Genomic DNA, 14,403 nt, shown 5'->3' with positions numbered 1-14,403 from the left:
GCTGCCATGCCAGGCTAATTTTTAAATTTTTCGTAGAGACTGGGTCTCACTATATTGCCAAGGCTGGTCTCAAACTCCTGACCTCAAGCAGTCCTGCTGCCTCGGCCTCCCAAAGTGCTGGGAGGCTTCCCAAAGCCACTGCAGCCGGCACCAGCCTTCCTTTTTAAAGATAATCCTGGCCGGGCGCGGTGGCTCACGCCTGTAATCCCAGAACTTTGGGAGGCCGAGGCGGGCCGATCACTAGGTCAAGAGATCGAGACCATCCTGGCCAACACGGTGAAACCCTGTCTCTACTAAAAATACAAAAATTAGCCGGTCGTGGTGGCGGGCGCATGTAATCCCAACTACTCAGGAGGCTGAGGCAGGAGAATCACTTGAACTCAGGAGGCAGGGGTTGCAGTGAGCCGAGATCGCGCCCACTGCACTGTATCCTGGAGACAGAGTGAGACTCCATCTCAAAAAAATAAAAAGTAAAAAAAAAGATAATCCTGTGCACTGAAATGTGCTCTAAAAGGTTGGGATTTGTAGTTCTGCTTTTGTGTTTACAAACATTTAAGAAGTTATTTTCTTGGTTGGGTGTGGTGGTTCACGCCTGTAATCCAGCACTTTGGGAGGCCAGTGCTGCAGATCACCTGAGGTCAGGAGTTTGAGACCAGCCTGGCCAACATAGTGAAACCCTGTCTCTACCAAAAATATAAGAAAAAATTAGCTAGGCGTGGTGGCGCATGTCTGTAATCCCAGCTACTCTGGAGGCCGAGGCAGGAGAATCGCTTGAACCAGGGAGATGGAGATACAATGACCCAAGATCGGGCGATTGCACTCCAGCCTGGGTGACAGAGCTAGACGCCATCTCAAAAAAAAAAAAAAAAAAAAAAAAAAAAAACTTGTAAATTTGGATTTTAGTGATGGTTTTGCAATGTATAAATTTACCAAAAATCATCAAATTTATTTAAAATAGTTGAACGTTATGGTATGTAAATTACACCTCAGTAGAACTGCTAAAAAAATTAATGAGGCATATCAAAAAACACATGTGCCAGCTTTAAGGATATGTCCTGCCCAAATATGGCACCGTTTGGGAATAAAGACAGCCGTAAATTGTAAATCAGTCAAAAAATACAGGAGTCCATGGGTCCAGTGCGATAACAAACAGAAAAATGAATGTATAGGAAGGCAGGGTTCTCCCCTCCTGCAGATGACGAGATAGGAGAGTTAGGCAGCCCCTGTTTTGTGCCCATGAGAGTGGAGGCTGGCTCAATGAGTGCGGGGTCGGGAGAGAGGCTGATGAGGAGGAGGACATTGCTGCTCTCAGGGTGTCTCCCTGGGAACGCTCACTTGTTGCCAGTGGAAACGCAGGAGACGGAGGAACTACATGGAACACCTTGGCCAAGGGACCCCTGTGAGCAGCACCAAGGAGGGGCAGCATCACCCGCGCTGTTTTCCAGCAGTTGTTCAGGCTTCACAGGGATTTCTGATTATTTCAAATTGGATGTTTCTTTAATGGCATCAAGTACTAGTTTGTTTATGTCAATGAAATACTCGGGTTTTTTCCTAATGATAGCTTTGTAGTATAGTCTTAGGAAACACAAGAGAAGCCCTCCTTATAGAGCACCCTCCAAGAGAACGTGTGGCTCAGCCTATCCTGGTGACTCTCCACCACACTAGTAATGCCCAGTCCTCAGCCTGCAGCCCTCACTTGCTGGCCCCCGAGCCCAGAGTGCTGGCCGGTGTCCTTGGAGGACTCGATCGCTGGGAGCACCCAGTGGCCCTTGGTGTCAGCACCATACCCTGCTTTTCTGGAGGCTGCTGGCACCTGCTTTGGACCCTGAGGAAGAAGTGGGTTTTGGGAATGGTCTGCTAAGTGGTTCTGGAACTTAGAGTCCTCAGTGGGTCCTGTGAGTCGCTGCCTGAGGTTGTGCCTATAAACCATTATAGGAGAAATGCTCACACCCCTTGCCCCTGTTCCCACATGTGCTCTGCTCCCCTCTGATGGATTCCGCCCCTTCCAGTTTCTCCGGATCTGCGCCGACCTTTTCTGCCTGGTGCCATTCCTTGTGTTCGTGGTGGTGCCGTTCATGGAGTTTCTGCTGCCTGTTGCTGTGAAGCTCTTCCCCAACGTGTTGCCATCCACATTTGAGACTCAGTCACTCAAGGTAAGGGCAGCATCCCAACCGCTTGTTTTAGAATGAGTCTGAAATTCATTGTGATAGCTTCCTTGTTTGTGACTTTTCAGGTGCTAGATATTTTTGAGACTTTATGTATCTTCATATTGTCCTTGTGCTGTGCAATAATTATTTAGTGGATGCTGGGTTTTGGATTTGTTTCTCTTTATTTCGTTATTTATTTATTTATTTTTGAAACAGGGTCTTGCTCTGTCACCCAGGCTGGAGTGCAGCAGTGCGATCTTGTCTCACTGCATACAACCTCTGCCTCCCGGGTTCAAGCGAATCTCCTGCCTCAGCCTCCCAAGTAGGTGGGATTACAGGCGTGTGTGCCACCATACACAGGTCTCGCCCTGTCACCCAGGCTGGAGTGCAGTGGTGCAATCACGGCTCACTGCAGCCTCAAGTTCCTGGACTTAAGTGATCCTCTTGTCTTAGCTCCCGAATAGCTGGGACTACAGGCTAAGCCACCACGCCTGACTAATTTTTTTTGTTTGTTTTTTATAGACAAGATCTGCTATGTTGCCCAGGCTGGTCTCAAACTCCTGGGCTCAAGTAATCCTCTTGCCATGACCTCCCAAAGTGTTATTATGGGTGTGAGCCACTGCTTCCAGCTCAATGTATTTTAAAATACAGGTTTTCTAGACTAGGAACACTCCCTACCTGTGCTATAGGGGAGTCATGAGGTCCTTCTAGGGCAGGGTCAGCCAGCTGCAGCCCACAGGCCAGATCAGGACCCTGCCTGTTCTCAGTAGAGCCCTGTGGGGACCTGCGATGCCCAGTCGTGTGTCTTGTCTGTGAGGCACCAGCAGAGTTAAGCATTTGTTTTAGACCACACAGCCATGAAGGCCAGATGCTTTCCTGTCTAGCCCATTACGGAAAGTGTGCCGATCCTTGCTTTAGGGAATCACACGAGTTTGTTTGGTTTTTTTGGTTTGTTTGTTTGTTTTTGTTTTGTTTTTGTTTTTTTTGAGACGGAGTTTCGCTCTGTCACCCAGGCTGGAGAGTGCAGTGGTGCAATCTCAGCTCACTGTAGCCTCCACCTCCTGGGTTCAAGCGATTCTTGTGCCTCAGCCTCCCAAGTAGCTGGGATTACAGGTGTGCATGCCTGGCTAATTTTTGTGTTTTTAGTAGAGACGGGGTTTCACCGTGTTGGCCAGGCTGGTCTCAAACTCCTGACCTCAGGTGATCCACCCACCTTGGCCTCCCAAAGTGCTGGGATTACAGGCATGAGCCACTGTGCCCGGCCCACACGGGTACTTTTTAAAACCATGAAATAAAAGAGTTTGAGAATGTATTGCACTTAGATGAGAGTCAGTGTTTTGTGAAATGTTTCTGGGAGTGGGGGTCCGGCACAGGCGTGAGATGTTTTCCTTGCCCGAACCACAGTCTGAGCAGTTGGAATGCAGTGCCCTCTCTGCCCTTGCAGGAGGAGAGGCTGAAGAAGGAGCTTCGGGTCAAGCTGGAGCTGGCCAAGTTCCTCCAGGACACCATCGAGGAGATGGCCTTGAAGAACAAGGCAGCCAAGGGCAGCGCCACCAAAGACTTCTCTGTGTTTTTCCAGAAGGTGCTGTGATACATCTGAGTCCCTGTGACCTCACCAGGGAGACTTCCCTGATTTTCTGTTTCCCTTTCTCTGTGCTCAGCAGAGTGGAGATCCCCCAGGTGCTGGCTGGTGCTTGAAAGTTTACCCAGGAGGCTCAGTCGGGGGCCAGTGGAGTGTCAGGAGTCTGGCCCCCATGAGCTCCCAGTGAGTTGAGCTGTGGTGGCTGCGCCTCTTCAGCCTTCGGAATTATGGGTGTCTGTGTCTCATCACCCTGCAGCTGTCCAGGAGCAGTAGAATCTGACCCATGAGGAGCCTCAGACCCTGATGGTGTGAGGTGTGGGTGGCTTGGCCGGGCTCCTCTGCTGGGCATTGCCCTCTGGCTGGAGTCAGTCAAGAAGGTCCCAGGTCCCAGGGGTTGGTCAGAGGCCTGGACTGTGGGAGCAGTGGGGGCTGGAGAGGAGGAGCGGCCCTTGAGGTTTCCTGCGGTCATGTGGTGAGTGAGGTGAGGATGGGGAGAGGGCAGCTGCCACGGATGAGATCCCTGAGGACTAGATGGGGTTGACGAGGCCAGTGTTGTTGGCTTGAGGGACTTGTGCCACTTTGGAGTGAGAAGGATGTGTCTGAAGTGCAGGAAGAGCTTAAACCAGGGGCTAGAAACTCCAGCCATGCGTGTGCGTTGTCTCTGGGGTTTTCCCGCTGCAGCACAGAGGCGAGTGGTTTCCATGGCTGCAAAGCCAGAAATACTTGCTGTCTGGCCCTTGACAGAAAAGACTGCCAGGCCGAGGCCTAACCATGGAGAAGCCTCTCGGGAGGAGGCGACACAGCCATGGGGCTGCTGAGCCCCCCAGGGAGTGGGTGGTGGTTCCACCAAGATGTTTTAGGGGGAGCCATGCTTTGGGAGCCTCACCCAGGATGTCGTGCCTTGCAGAGCAGGAGGAGGGGCCCGTCCCAACCTTTCCTGGGCCGCCCAGCTGCCAAGAAGGATGTGCTTGCAGTCACCTGCATTGGGGTGTGCTGCGTAGGGCTGCCCCCAGGAGCACACCTGAAACAGTGTCTCAGAGCTGGCATCCTGCATGTTACAATTTGAGTTGGGCACCAAGTCAGGCTCGTCCTCCCTCATCTGTCACCTCTGCTAGGTACCCTCCTAGCCCAGCTCTTGGCAGAGACTGAGCTGGTGGCTTGTCCCTCAGGTGGTAGGAACTGCAGAGGATCACCCAAAGGGCCCTGAGTGATCCACGCCAAGGGACTCTAGCTCTCCCTAAAGAGCTAGATGGCCACCCCTCCCCCAAGGCTCAGGCAGTCATCCGTGGGAGATGCAGGTGCACACAGGTGCACCTCTTCCTGCCCCAGAGCAGCAGGGTCCCGGCCACTTCTGTGGCAGAGAGAGGATCACAGGACCTGCATGCAGCAGCCTGTGGGCCCGGGCGTCTCCCCCAGCAGACAGCAGCCTCAGCTTTGCTGGTTCAGGCAGGAGAGGTCCACAGGCCAGATGCCACCTTTCCCCAGGCTAGCCCAGCACCGGAGTCAGAAGTCAGTGGTTTGAGGCCAAGCTGGGCAGGTGACTTGAGGTCGGGTATTTGAGACCAGCCTGGCCAACATGGTGAAACCCCATCTCTACTAAAATACAAAAATTAGCTGGGTGTGGTGGCGCAGCCTGTAATCCCAGCTACTCGGGAGGCTAAGGCAGGAGAATCCCTTGAACCCAGGAGGTGGAGGTTGCAGTGAACCGAGATCACTGCATTCCAGCCTGGGTGACAGAGCGAGACCCTGTCTCAAACAAACAAACAAAAAAAAGAAGTCAGTGGTTTGAGTCCCTGAGGATGAGAGGCAGCACCCTTTGGGAATGTGATTGGTCATGGGAGGGAGCCGGGTGGGCACGTGTCCCGGGGATGACCCTTGTGACCACTTCCGCAGATCCGGGAGACAGGGGAGAGGCCCAGCAATGAGGAAATCATGCGTTTTTCCAAATTATTTGAGGATGAGCTGACCCTGGACAACCTGACACGGCCGCAGCTGGTGGCCCTGTGCAAGCTGCTGGAGCTGCAGTCCATCGGCACCAACAACTTCCTGCGCTTCCAGCTTACCATGCGGCTGCGCTCCATAAAGGCAGATGACAAGGTGAGCCTGGCCATACTCCGCACCACAGCTCTGGTGTTTTACCTTTTTTTTTCCTGATGATAAAAGCAGCATGTCCTCATTGTAGAAACTCTGGACGATGCTGAACGATCGAAAATAAGCTCACTAGGAGTCTTGCCACTTGCAGATTGCAGATCCTTTGAAGATGGATGTCTTTTCTCTGGCAGCTTCTCGGATGATCTCTCTGTTTGGATTTCATCAGATTTATAATAACTTGCTTAGGTGTGTCTGTCTTTGTGATCATCCTGCTTATTGATGACAGTGCCTCTGTGCCTCTCTCCTCACATCAGGGTCTTCATCGAGGGTCCGTTTGCCCCTTTGCCCTGTCCTGTCCATCACACATGCTTGCCTGTGTGCTTCACGCCCTTTTGTGCTTTCAGGGCGCTGCCCTCCTTCTAGGTCTGATTACTGCTTTTTTTTTTTTTGAGACGGAGTTTCGATCTTGTTGCCCAGGTTGGAGTGCAGTGGTGAGATCTCGACTCACTGCAACCTCCGCCTCCTGGGTTCAAGCGATTCTCCTGCCTCAGCCTCCAGAGTAGCTGGGATTACAGGCTCCCGCCACCATACCCGGCTATTCTTTGTATTTTTTAGTAGAGACAGGGCTTCACCACATTGGCCAGGCTGGCCTCAAACTCTGGACCTCAAGTGATCTGCCCACCTCGGCCTCCCAAAGTGCTGGGATTACAGGCATGAGCCACTGTGTCCGGCTGGTTACTCTTTTATTCATACTAGGAGCTCTTAAGATTTCAGTTCTCAGGTAAAACTGTTCATCTTGTCATCTGTCTTTTTGAATGCACTAACCCTAGTTCACATTGATTACTCTAATAACTCGGCGGTCCGTAGGCCTTTTTCTTTTGCTCTCCCTTCTGATTTTGTTTGTAGTGTTTAGTTTTTCCTGAATGCAGGCATTGTCTGTGGAAGACAAAGAGGTTCAGGGAAGTGTTGAACTCTTCCAGGAAGAGCCTGCCTGCATCTCTGGTGAGCAGGTTGAGGGCCAGTCATTTCCATGAATCAAGGCAAGGCCATGTGGGGAGCCTGTATCCCGCCCTCGCCGGGACACAACAGGCACCCCAGCCCTGGTGGTGATGGTATCAGAGAAGGCTGAGGGGGCCAGCCCCTGTGGTGTCAGTGGAGACCAGGTAGGGGGCTTGAGCTTTCCTCTCATCTGACAGTGTATCTGCCACACTCCCCCACCGCTGGGGTGGCCTTGGGGACCCAGCGGAGAGTTGGGACTTTGACCACTGCCCAGCAGGAACAGGGTCACATCTACCATGGTGCCAGTGGGAGCCAGGTGGGAAACAGTACTGAGATGCTTCTGCCCTCCTGCTGGGGGAGACACCTGTGAGAGCCAGAACTCCCACCCACCTGTTCCCAGCGGCAGCAAGCCGCACCGCTGTCCCGCAGATGTCTGTGGAGGCAGGATGGGGAGCCTGCACTTCTTACGAGGCAGCGCTCCCACCACTTCTAAAATATGCCTGGGATTTAGCTTATGGATGTGAGTGAGTGACAACATGGAGAGGTCAATGCCATTGAGAGAAATGTGTTACCCACAGCTCCCCTGTCACTCAGCGCCACAAAACCTCCACACCCATGGGGAGCAGGAAGCTGGGGGGACGACGCCTGCCTTCCTTGTCGGCAGTAGGTGGAGACATGTCTGACTGGGCAGGAAGGGAAACACAGACGTTAGGGTTTGTGGTTGGCCCGTGAAAGCTGGACCGTAGGGAAGTGGAAACAGCTTTGGCCTTGTTAGCTTGGTCCTGGGATTGGTAGACGCCAGATCATCAATTGCAAACTCTGCAAATTAGAACACCTACCGCCCATGCCACCATGCACCAGAGGAGGTCAGCTGCGGCACACTGGAAGTCAGATCTAGATTCAAGAAGCAGGAAGGTATCAGTGAATGAGAAAAACAGCGCCTGGTACCAACCCTGAGATGACAGTTAGAGACCCTGCACCTGGGCCTCAAACAGCCACCAGCGCAGAGCTCCAAAAGCCACAACAGAGTAGAACATGTGAAAAACAGATCTGGGCAAAGAAAGAGAAGAAATATGTTATTAATAATATTAAAAGATATTGAGAGAAGATATTAAGGCCAGGCACAGTGGCTCACATCTATAATCCCAGCACTCTGGGAGGCCAAGGTGGGAGGACTGCTTGAGCCTGGTAGTTTGAGACCTTCCTGGGCAACATAGTGAGACCCCCCCACCTCTACAAAAAAATTTAAAAATTAGCTGGGCTTGATGACTTGCGCCCATAGCTCCAGCTACTCAGGAGGCTGAGGCAGGAGGATTGCTCGAGCTTGGGAGATTGAGCTTGCAGTGAGTTGTGATTGTGTCACTGCACTCAGCCTGGGCAACAGAGGGAGACTCCATCTCTCAAAAAAATTTGAAAAAGAAGAACCAAATGAAAAATTACAACTGAAAAATACAATATCTAAAGTCAAAACCTGGGTGGGCTCAACAGCAGAATGGATAAGATAAAAGACAGAACCAGTAAACATTAAGATAAAATGATAGAAATTACCTGTTTGAACAACAGAGAGAAAATAGTAGAAAACATTGTACAGAGCCCCACAGCCTGTGCTGTAGCAAGTGTCGACCATCTGTGTTATCTGATGTTCCGGGGGAGAAAGGATAGAGCAGGGCTGAAAAAGTACCTCAAGAAATAATGGCTGGCTGAAAACTTCCCAGGCTCAGTTAAAGATGTAAATCTGCAAATTTCAGAAGCTGAGTGAACCCTGAGTAGGATAAATCCAAATAAATTCACAGCAAGTCACGTCAGAGTCAAACTAATGAACCCTGAAGACAAAGGGTTTTTAAGGCAGTGAGAGAAAGGCATCGTGTGTGTGTGTGTTTCATTTATGAATTTATGAATGCCAGGTCTTTTTTTGGGTTTTCGGGGAGACGGTGTCTTGTTCTGTTGCCCAGGCTGGAGTGCAGTCCACTGGCACAATCTCAACTCACTGTAGCCTTGATCTCCTGGACCCAAGCCATCCTCCCACCTCAGCGCCCCGAGGAGCTAGGACCACAGGCCTGTGCCACCACACCAGCTAGTTTTGTTTATTTTTCTTGTAGAGATGAGGTCTTACTATTATGCTGCCCAAGCTGGACTGGAACTCCTGGGCTCAAGTGATTCTCCCACCTTGGCCTCCCAAAATGTTGGGACTACAGGCGTGAGCCACTGTTCCTGGCCAAGAACGGCATCTTTACCATTAGGGGAAAATTTGAATGACAATGGATTTCTCATCAGGAACTGTGGAGACCAGAGGAAGTGGAGCATTATTTTTCAAGTGTTAAAAGAACTGTCAATCCAGGATCTATAACCAGCAAAAATATAGCAATGATGCGGAGCCAAGGCAGTATCAGAGGGAAGGAAGCTAAGACTGTGTCACCAGCAGACCTCCCCTAAAGGAAGGGCTGAGGGAAGCTCCTCGACCAGAAAGGAAACAGTAAGAGAAAGTACCTCGGTGCAGCAGGAAGAGTTCCCAGCAACCAGAGCGAGGGTTGGCATGGCGAGCTGCCCTCTCCCTGCGCCTTCTGCAGCGAGCGGGGCTGAGGGACGGGCTCCACAGTGTGGGTGGAGGCGACGATGCGAGTGGAGGCGACGGCTGAGACTCAGAACAGACAGAGGGGAAGCTTCAGCACTTGCCTTCGTGGGTGGAGCGCCGACTCCACTGCACTACAGTGAGCTGCGTCCGTGGATTGTGTATCGTGATCCCCAGAGCAACACTGAAAATGCTGCACAGAGACTCCAGACCACCAGAGCGAAATCAAACGGAGGCCAGCCAGTCCCCAGGAGGACAGGGAGAAGAAAGCAGACAGAAAGCATCTTCATTCCTGATCAACTGGCGGAGCCCAGCTTAGTAGGCGAAGGGTTCGGCTAAGGAGGGCACGCATGCCGCAGAATGCCGCATGGCAGTGAGAGGCCTAACCCGGCACACCCATAGCACCCCCAGTGGGTCCTCAGGGAACCCCAGAGGTGACTCCTGCATGATCCTGTTCAGAGAGCACTCCAGGTGACAGCAGCAGACATGGAGACAAGCGCATCTGTGAACGGGCAGCACCGGAAGCTGGGGAAGGTGGCCTCTGTCTTGACTGGGTGGGTGGCATGTGCTAATTGCAGTGCTGCTGGTGAGACATTATGCTAGGGGAGGCATCTGATGCATGGGAGCTTTGTTACTTGTTAAAACTGGATGTGTGTCCACAGTTACGTCAAGTTTGGTTTTAGAAGTGGAGGTGGTGGTACTGTCTACCCCACAGGGTGGTTGTGATGTGGAGTGAACTCTGAGATGGTGGGCCCTGCTGCAGAGTCCTGGCGTGGGAGCCCTGTTGCCGGCATCTGCCTAGCAGTAGCTGTCATTACTTCTCCGTGTCTCTCTTCACCTGTTGCTCCCTGTATGCCTTGGTGTCCTCTATCTCTGGGACTCCTGTTTGCTTTTCCAGTTGGTGTCACAGTGACCTTGGGCTGAGCGGAAGAGAGGGGCCCTTTGGGTATGAGGTCAAGATGTGTCTTCAGAGTGTCTGGTTCCCTCGCCTTCCGTCCCTCCTTCTTTTCCATCCTTGGCACACTTTGGCAGATGGGGGACTGGGGGATCAGGAGAAACAGCAGGTGGCAGGAGTGGCCAGGGTGGGGCTGGTTCTGCCATCAGGACAGAGGGTTGGAGGTGGACTTCTTTGTCTCGGGGTTGATCGTGGCCGCTCTGCACTTCCCAAGATCCTGACCCTCCGTCACAGGCTTCCAGTCACTTCTAACCTAGAACTGGGCTTTGGTGGCAGTGGTTTGATTCTTGCTTGGCAAAATCTGTTAGCCACTTACTCTGGAGGGTGTTCACATAGACACTGTCACCCACCAGCAACTGTCCCAGATGATAATTCACTGCTTTGTTTTCTAGCTGATTGCTGAGGAAGGGGTGGACAGCCTGAATGTCAAGGAGCTGCAGGCAGCGTGTCGGGCACGAGGCATGCGGGCCCTGGGCGTCACGGAAGACCGCCTGAGGGGTCAGCTGAAGCAGGTGCGTGAATTCGCCTTGTGCCAGGCCGGTATGGGCTCAAGGGAAACATCAGCCTTGAAAGGCCACTTGGAGGCTCTTCCCAAACTCTGGGCCGGCCTGGCGAGGCGACACTGTGACTTCTCTGGGGACGGCTAGGATGTTTGGGCTGTTGCTCACCCTTCTGCTCTTACCACATTCACACCCCTGCATTCTCACCTTTCATTGCCTTTTGAATATTGCTTTGATTTTTCTTGTTTGCTTTTAGTTGATTTTAAAGACCTTAATAACTTACTATTTTGGTTATCTGTAGTCAGATGAGGACTGGAGTTCACCTCTGAGATGTCGGACGTGTTCACATTTTGATTCTTTCTGAACTGGGGCCATGGAAGGTTTGGGTGGCATGGCACGGTCTGACTTTGGAGCCGCCCCTTCTCTTGGCCACGCCCTGAGCTGGTGCCTGGTTCCCAATGCCATCAAACTGAGTGGCTTGTAGGTCGGAAAGTGACAGCCCCAGCCCCTCACTCTTACATGGAAAGGTTAAGGGGTGCAGGGCTCCAGCCGGTTTCCTCCCGGTGCCCTGGCACTGGCATGCCCTTGTTGGCAGTCATCCTCCTCCCGGGTTTTTCACACAACCTGCAAGTGTAGATGAAGGTGTGTGTACACACTTCTCCTCTCGACACAGACAGTATTTATGGCGTGATCCTGTGGCACCCCCTGCCTTCCACAGCTGCGTCTTCCATTGGATTCCCCAGCAGAGCCTTCTCTGTGTCTGGCATGGGTGCTGACCTCCCTAGCACTCTGCCTAGCCTTCTGGAGCTCCGTGGGGACATGGGCCACACACACAGGGGTGTCTGAGCAGGGGAGCAGGTGCTGTCCCTGCCCAGGCCCCTCGGCCCCCAGGGGAGTGTGGTGCACTCGGGGCCCGAGTGTCATGTGTTCACACTTTTCCTTCTCTACCCACCTCTCGGCGGTGCCTTTCTTCTCTTAGGGTTTGTTCTCATGTTTTGCCCTGTGTTCAGTTTGTCTCTAAACATTGTCACGGTCTTTCTTGCCCATTTGGAGATTGTCTTGGTGTCACTCAAGCAGCCAGCCCCGGAACCTGGCCTGTGCAGAGCCTGCAAGGGCCCGAGTGCTGACCGGCCTCAGTGACACTGCCTCTGTGGGCCCGTATATGTTGACCTGGGCTGGTCTTGTTTCTTTGTTTGAGACAGAGTCTTGCTCTGTCACAGGCTGGAGTGCAGTGGCGCGATTTCGGCTTGAAACAACCTCCGCCTCCCTGGTTCAAGCAATTCTTGTGCCTCAGCCACCCAAGTAGCTGGGACTACAGGTGCTCACCACTATGCCTGGCTAATTTTTGTATTTTTAGTAGAGATGGGATTCGCCATGTTGGCCAGGCTGGTCTCGAACTTCTGACCTCAGGTGATCCGCCCACCTTGGCCTCCCAAAGTGCTAGGATTACAGGCGTGAGCCACCGCGCCCAGCCCCTGGGGTGTTTTTAAGTGAAGAGTTGGTGCCCTGTTCTGAGGCCCTTGGGGTCCTCGCTGTGGGGGTTGCTGACCCCCAAGCCTCTCTGGTGTTTTGTTTACTAAGGCCGTCATCGGGTCACGCAGCACAGCAACAAACAGACCTTGCAGAACTTGAGACACCATCTTCTCTGAGAGCTATTCTGGTGATGAGATGGGCGGACCTGCTGTGGTGCCAGCAGGGTTGGGGGGCTGCCCATCTGCTGAATCTGGCCTTGGTTGCAGTGGCTGGACCTGCACCTGCATCAGGAGATCCCCACATCGCTGCTCATCCTGTCCCGGGCCATGTACCTCCCGGACACCCTCTCTCCAGCCAACCAGCTCAAGTCCACACTGCAGACCCTCCGAGAGATTGTGGTACGTGCTGTCGGAGACCCCTTTTACCTCATCTCTTCATAGGTGTCTCCGCTCTTCTGGGGTGGGGGGAGGTGTGCAAGTGCACTCATTCCTCAACCATGGGCGAGAATCCCCCCATCCACCCAGCCTGCCTCCCACCCCCTCGCTAGTACCCCCACCCAGCCACCTGTCCCCTTCCTTCCATCCCTCCTCACCAGCCCCTTGCCTGCCATCCCCCGTGTGGCACAGTTACCAGTGGTCCCGACCTGGCCACGTGTTGGCTGCTGTGGATCTGGGCCGCGGCCCTTGGAGCTGTGCCAGCAGCACCTGTGCTCCTTCCCACACGTCAGGAGTCATCGGGCGAGCACAGAGGGCGGCCCAGAGGCCTCCCAGCAATTGCAGGCAGCACCTCGGCAGTGCCTTCTGTCCTGTGTGTGTGAAGCCCAGGTGGTGACAGGGGCAGGGGACACAGGACACAGGACAGAGGTGAGGGGCAGCAGGGGCCTCTGGTGGCTTCTGGGCTCACCCACAGATGTACCCTCTTCTGAAGGCAAAGGAAGCGCAGGTGAAAGTGGCCGAGGTGGAGGGCGAGCAGGTGGACAACAAGGCCAAGCTGGAGGCCACGCTGCAGGAGGAGGCGGCCATCCAGCAGGAACACCGTGAGAAGGAGCTGCAGAAGCGCTCGGAGGCGGCGGTAAGCGGTGGTCCTGCTCCGTGCCGCGTGGGGCTGTCCTGAGCTAGCCTCCCCAGAAACCCCCGCACGCCCACAGTCTTGGCCTCCCGCGTGCTTGCCCTGCAGCTCTGTCCTGCATGTTTATTTCCTCCTGGAGTGGTCAGGGAGGCAGGGTCCCCAGATGTGAGGGCTGCAACTCTAACATGGGGACTCCTCGATGGCCACAGTGGTGCTCATGGGAGATATACCTTAGCCGTCTCAGAGGGGCAAGCTTAGCATATGGCAGTGCCCACCCTCTCCTCAGGGACTTGCTGTGAGGGGCGCTGGCAGAGGAGCCTCAGGCTCCCCCAGCCTCTGGGCTCCTCTTCAACGCGGGCCCTGTGGTCCTCTTGGGTCACATGCATGGTGCCCACCCACAGGCTCAGCCTCCTGCTCTGCAAGTGACAGGGCAGCTTGGGGGAGTCTTGGGGAGACCAGAGATGGATAAGGTGCTCTAGCCTGTTCTGGAGTGGGCCCCAGGTGACCTGGCAGCTGCATGGAGCCTCCCTAGGGACCTTCTGTGGCAGGTGTGCTGCCCGATGTCACCTGCAGGCCTGCTCCCAGTGTGGCCTCTGCCATATGTTCTGAGCTTCGGAGAGCGAGAAGACTGCTTCTGTGTGATGGCGGGCCCTGGGCCAGTGTCGCCTTGCCTTTCAGAAGGATGTTGAGCCCGAATGTGTGGTAGCTGCTCCCCAAAGGCCGGGGACCAAGCCACAGCCAGAGATGCCTGACACAGTCCTGCAGTCAGAGACCTTGAAGGACACTGCCCCCGTGCTGGAGGGCTTGAAGGTAATGAGGCAGGTTCTGGGGCCCTGGAGGCTGAGGAGGGCATGGCCTGGCTTTGTGGACAGTTGTGGGGCAGGGATGGGGACAGGTTAGCTGGGGCACCTATAGCCCTCAGTGAGAGGAGATGGTGCAAGGGGTTGAGGATGAGGCCACTGGGCCCCTAGGAGGCTTGGTGGTTAGGAAAAGAGTGAGTCTGGCTGAGCTCTGCACTG

At 53.8% G+C, this 14,403-nt stretch overlaps 1 protein-coding gene across 1 annotated transcript in view; it reads left to right on the top strand.

The window, feature by feature from the left end:
- Positions 1–14,403, top strand: part of LOC134757964 (mitochondrial proton/calcium exchanger protein-like) — a 29,826-nt gene that overhangs the window by 6,375 nt on the left and 9,048 nt on the right. Inside the window, 7 exon segments of the mRNA XM_063703396.1 lie at positions 2,010–2,153; positions 3,592–3,729; positions 5,623–5,826; positions 10,736–10,855; positions 12,583–12,714; positions 13,244–13,387; positions 14,063–14,194. Coding sequence (XP_063559466.1) covers positions 2,010–2,153; positions 3,592–3,729; positions 5,623–5,826; positions 10,736–10,855; positions 12,583–12,714; positions 13,244–13,387; positions 14,063–14,194 — 1,014 coding nt within the window.

This window comes from Gorilla gorilla, chromosome Y (genome assembly GCF_029281585.2).
Source record: "Gorilla gorilla gorilla isolate KB3781 chromosome Y, NHGRI_mGorGor1-v2.1_pri, whole genome shotgun sequence".
Taxonomy (NCBI): Eukaryota; Metazoa; Chordata; class Mammalia; order Primates; family Hominidae; genus Gorilla; species Gorilla gorilla.
Note: the sequence above shows the minus strand (reverse complement) of the source record. Positions and strands in the feature narration are given on the sequence as shown.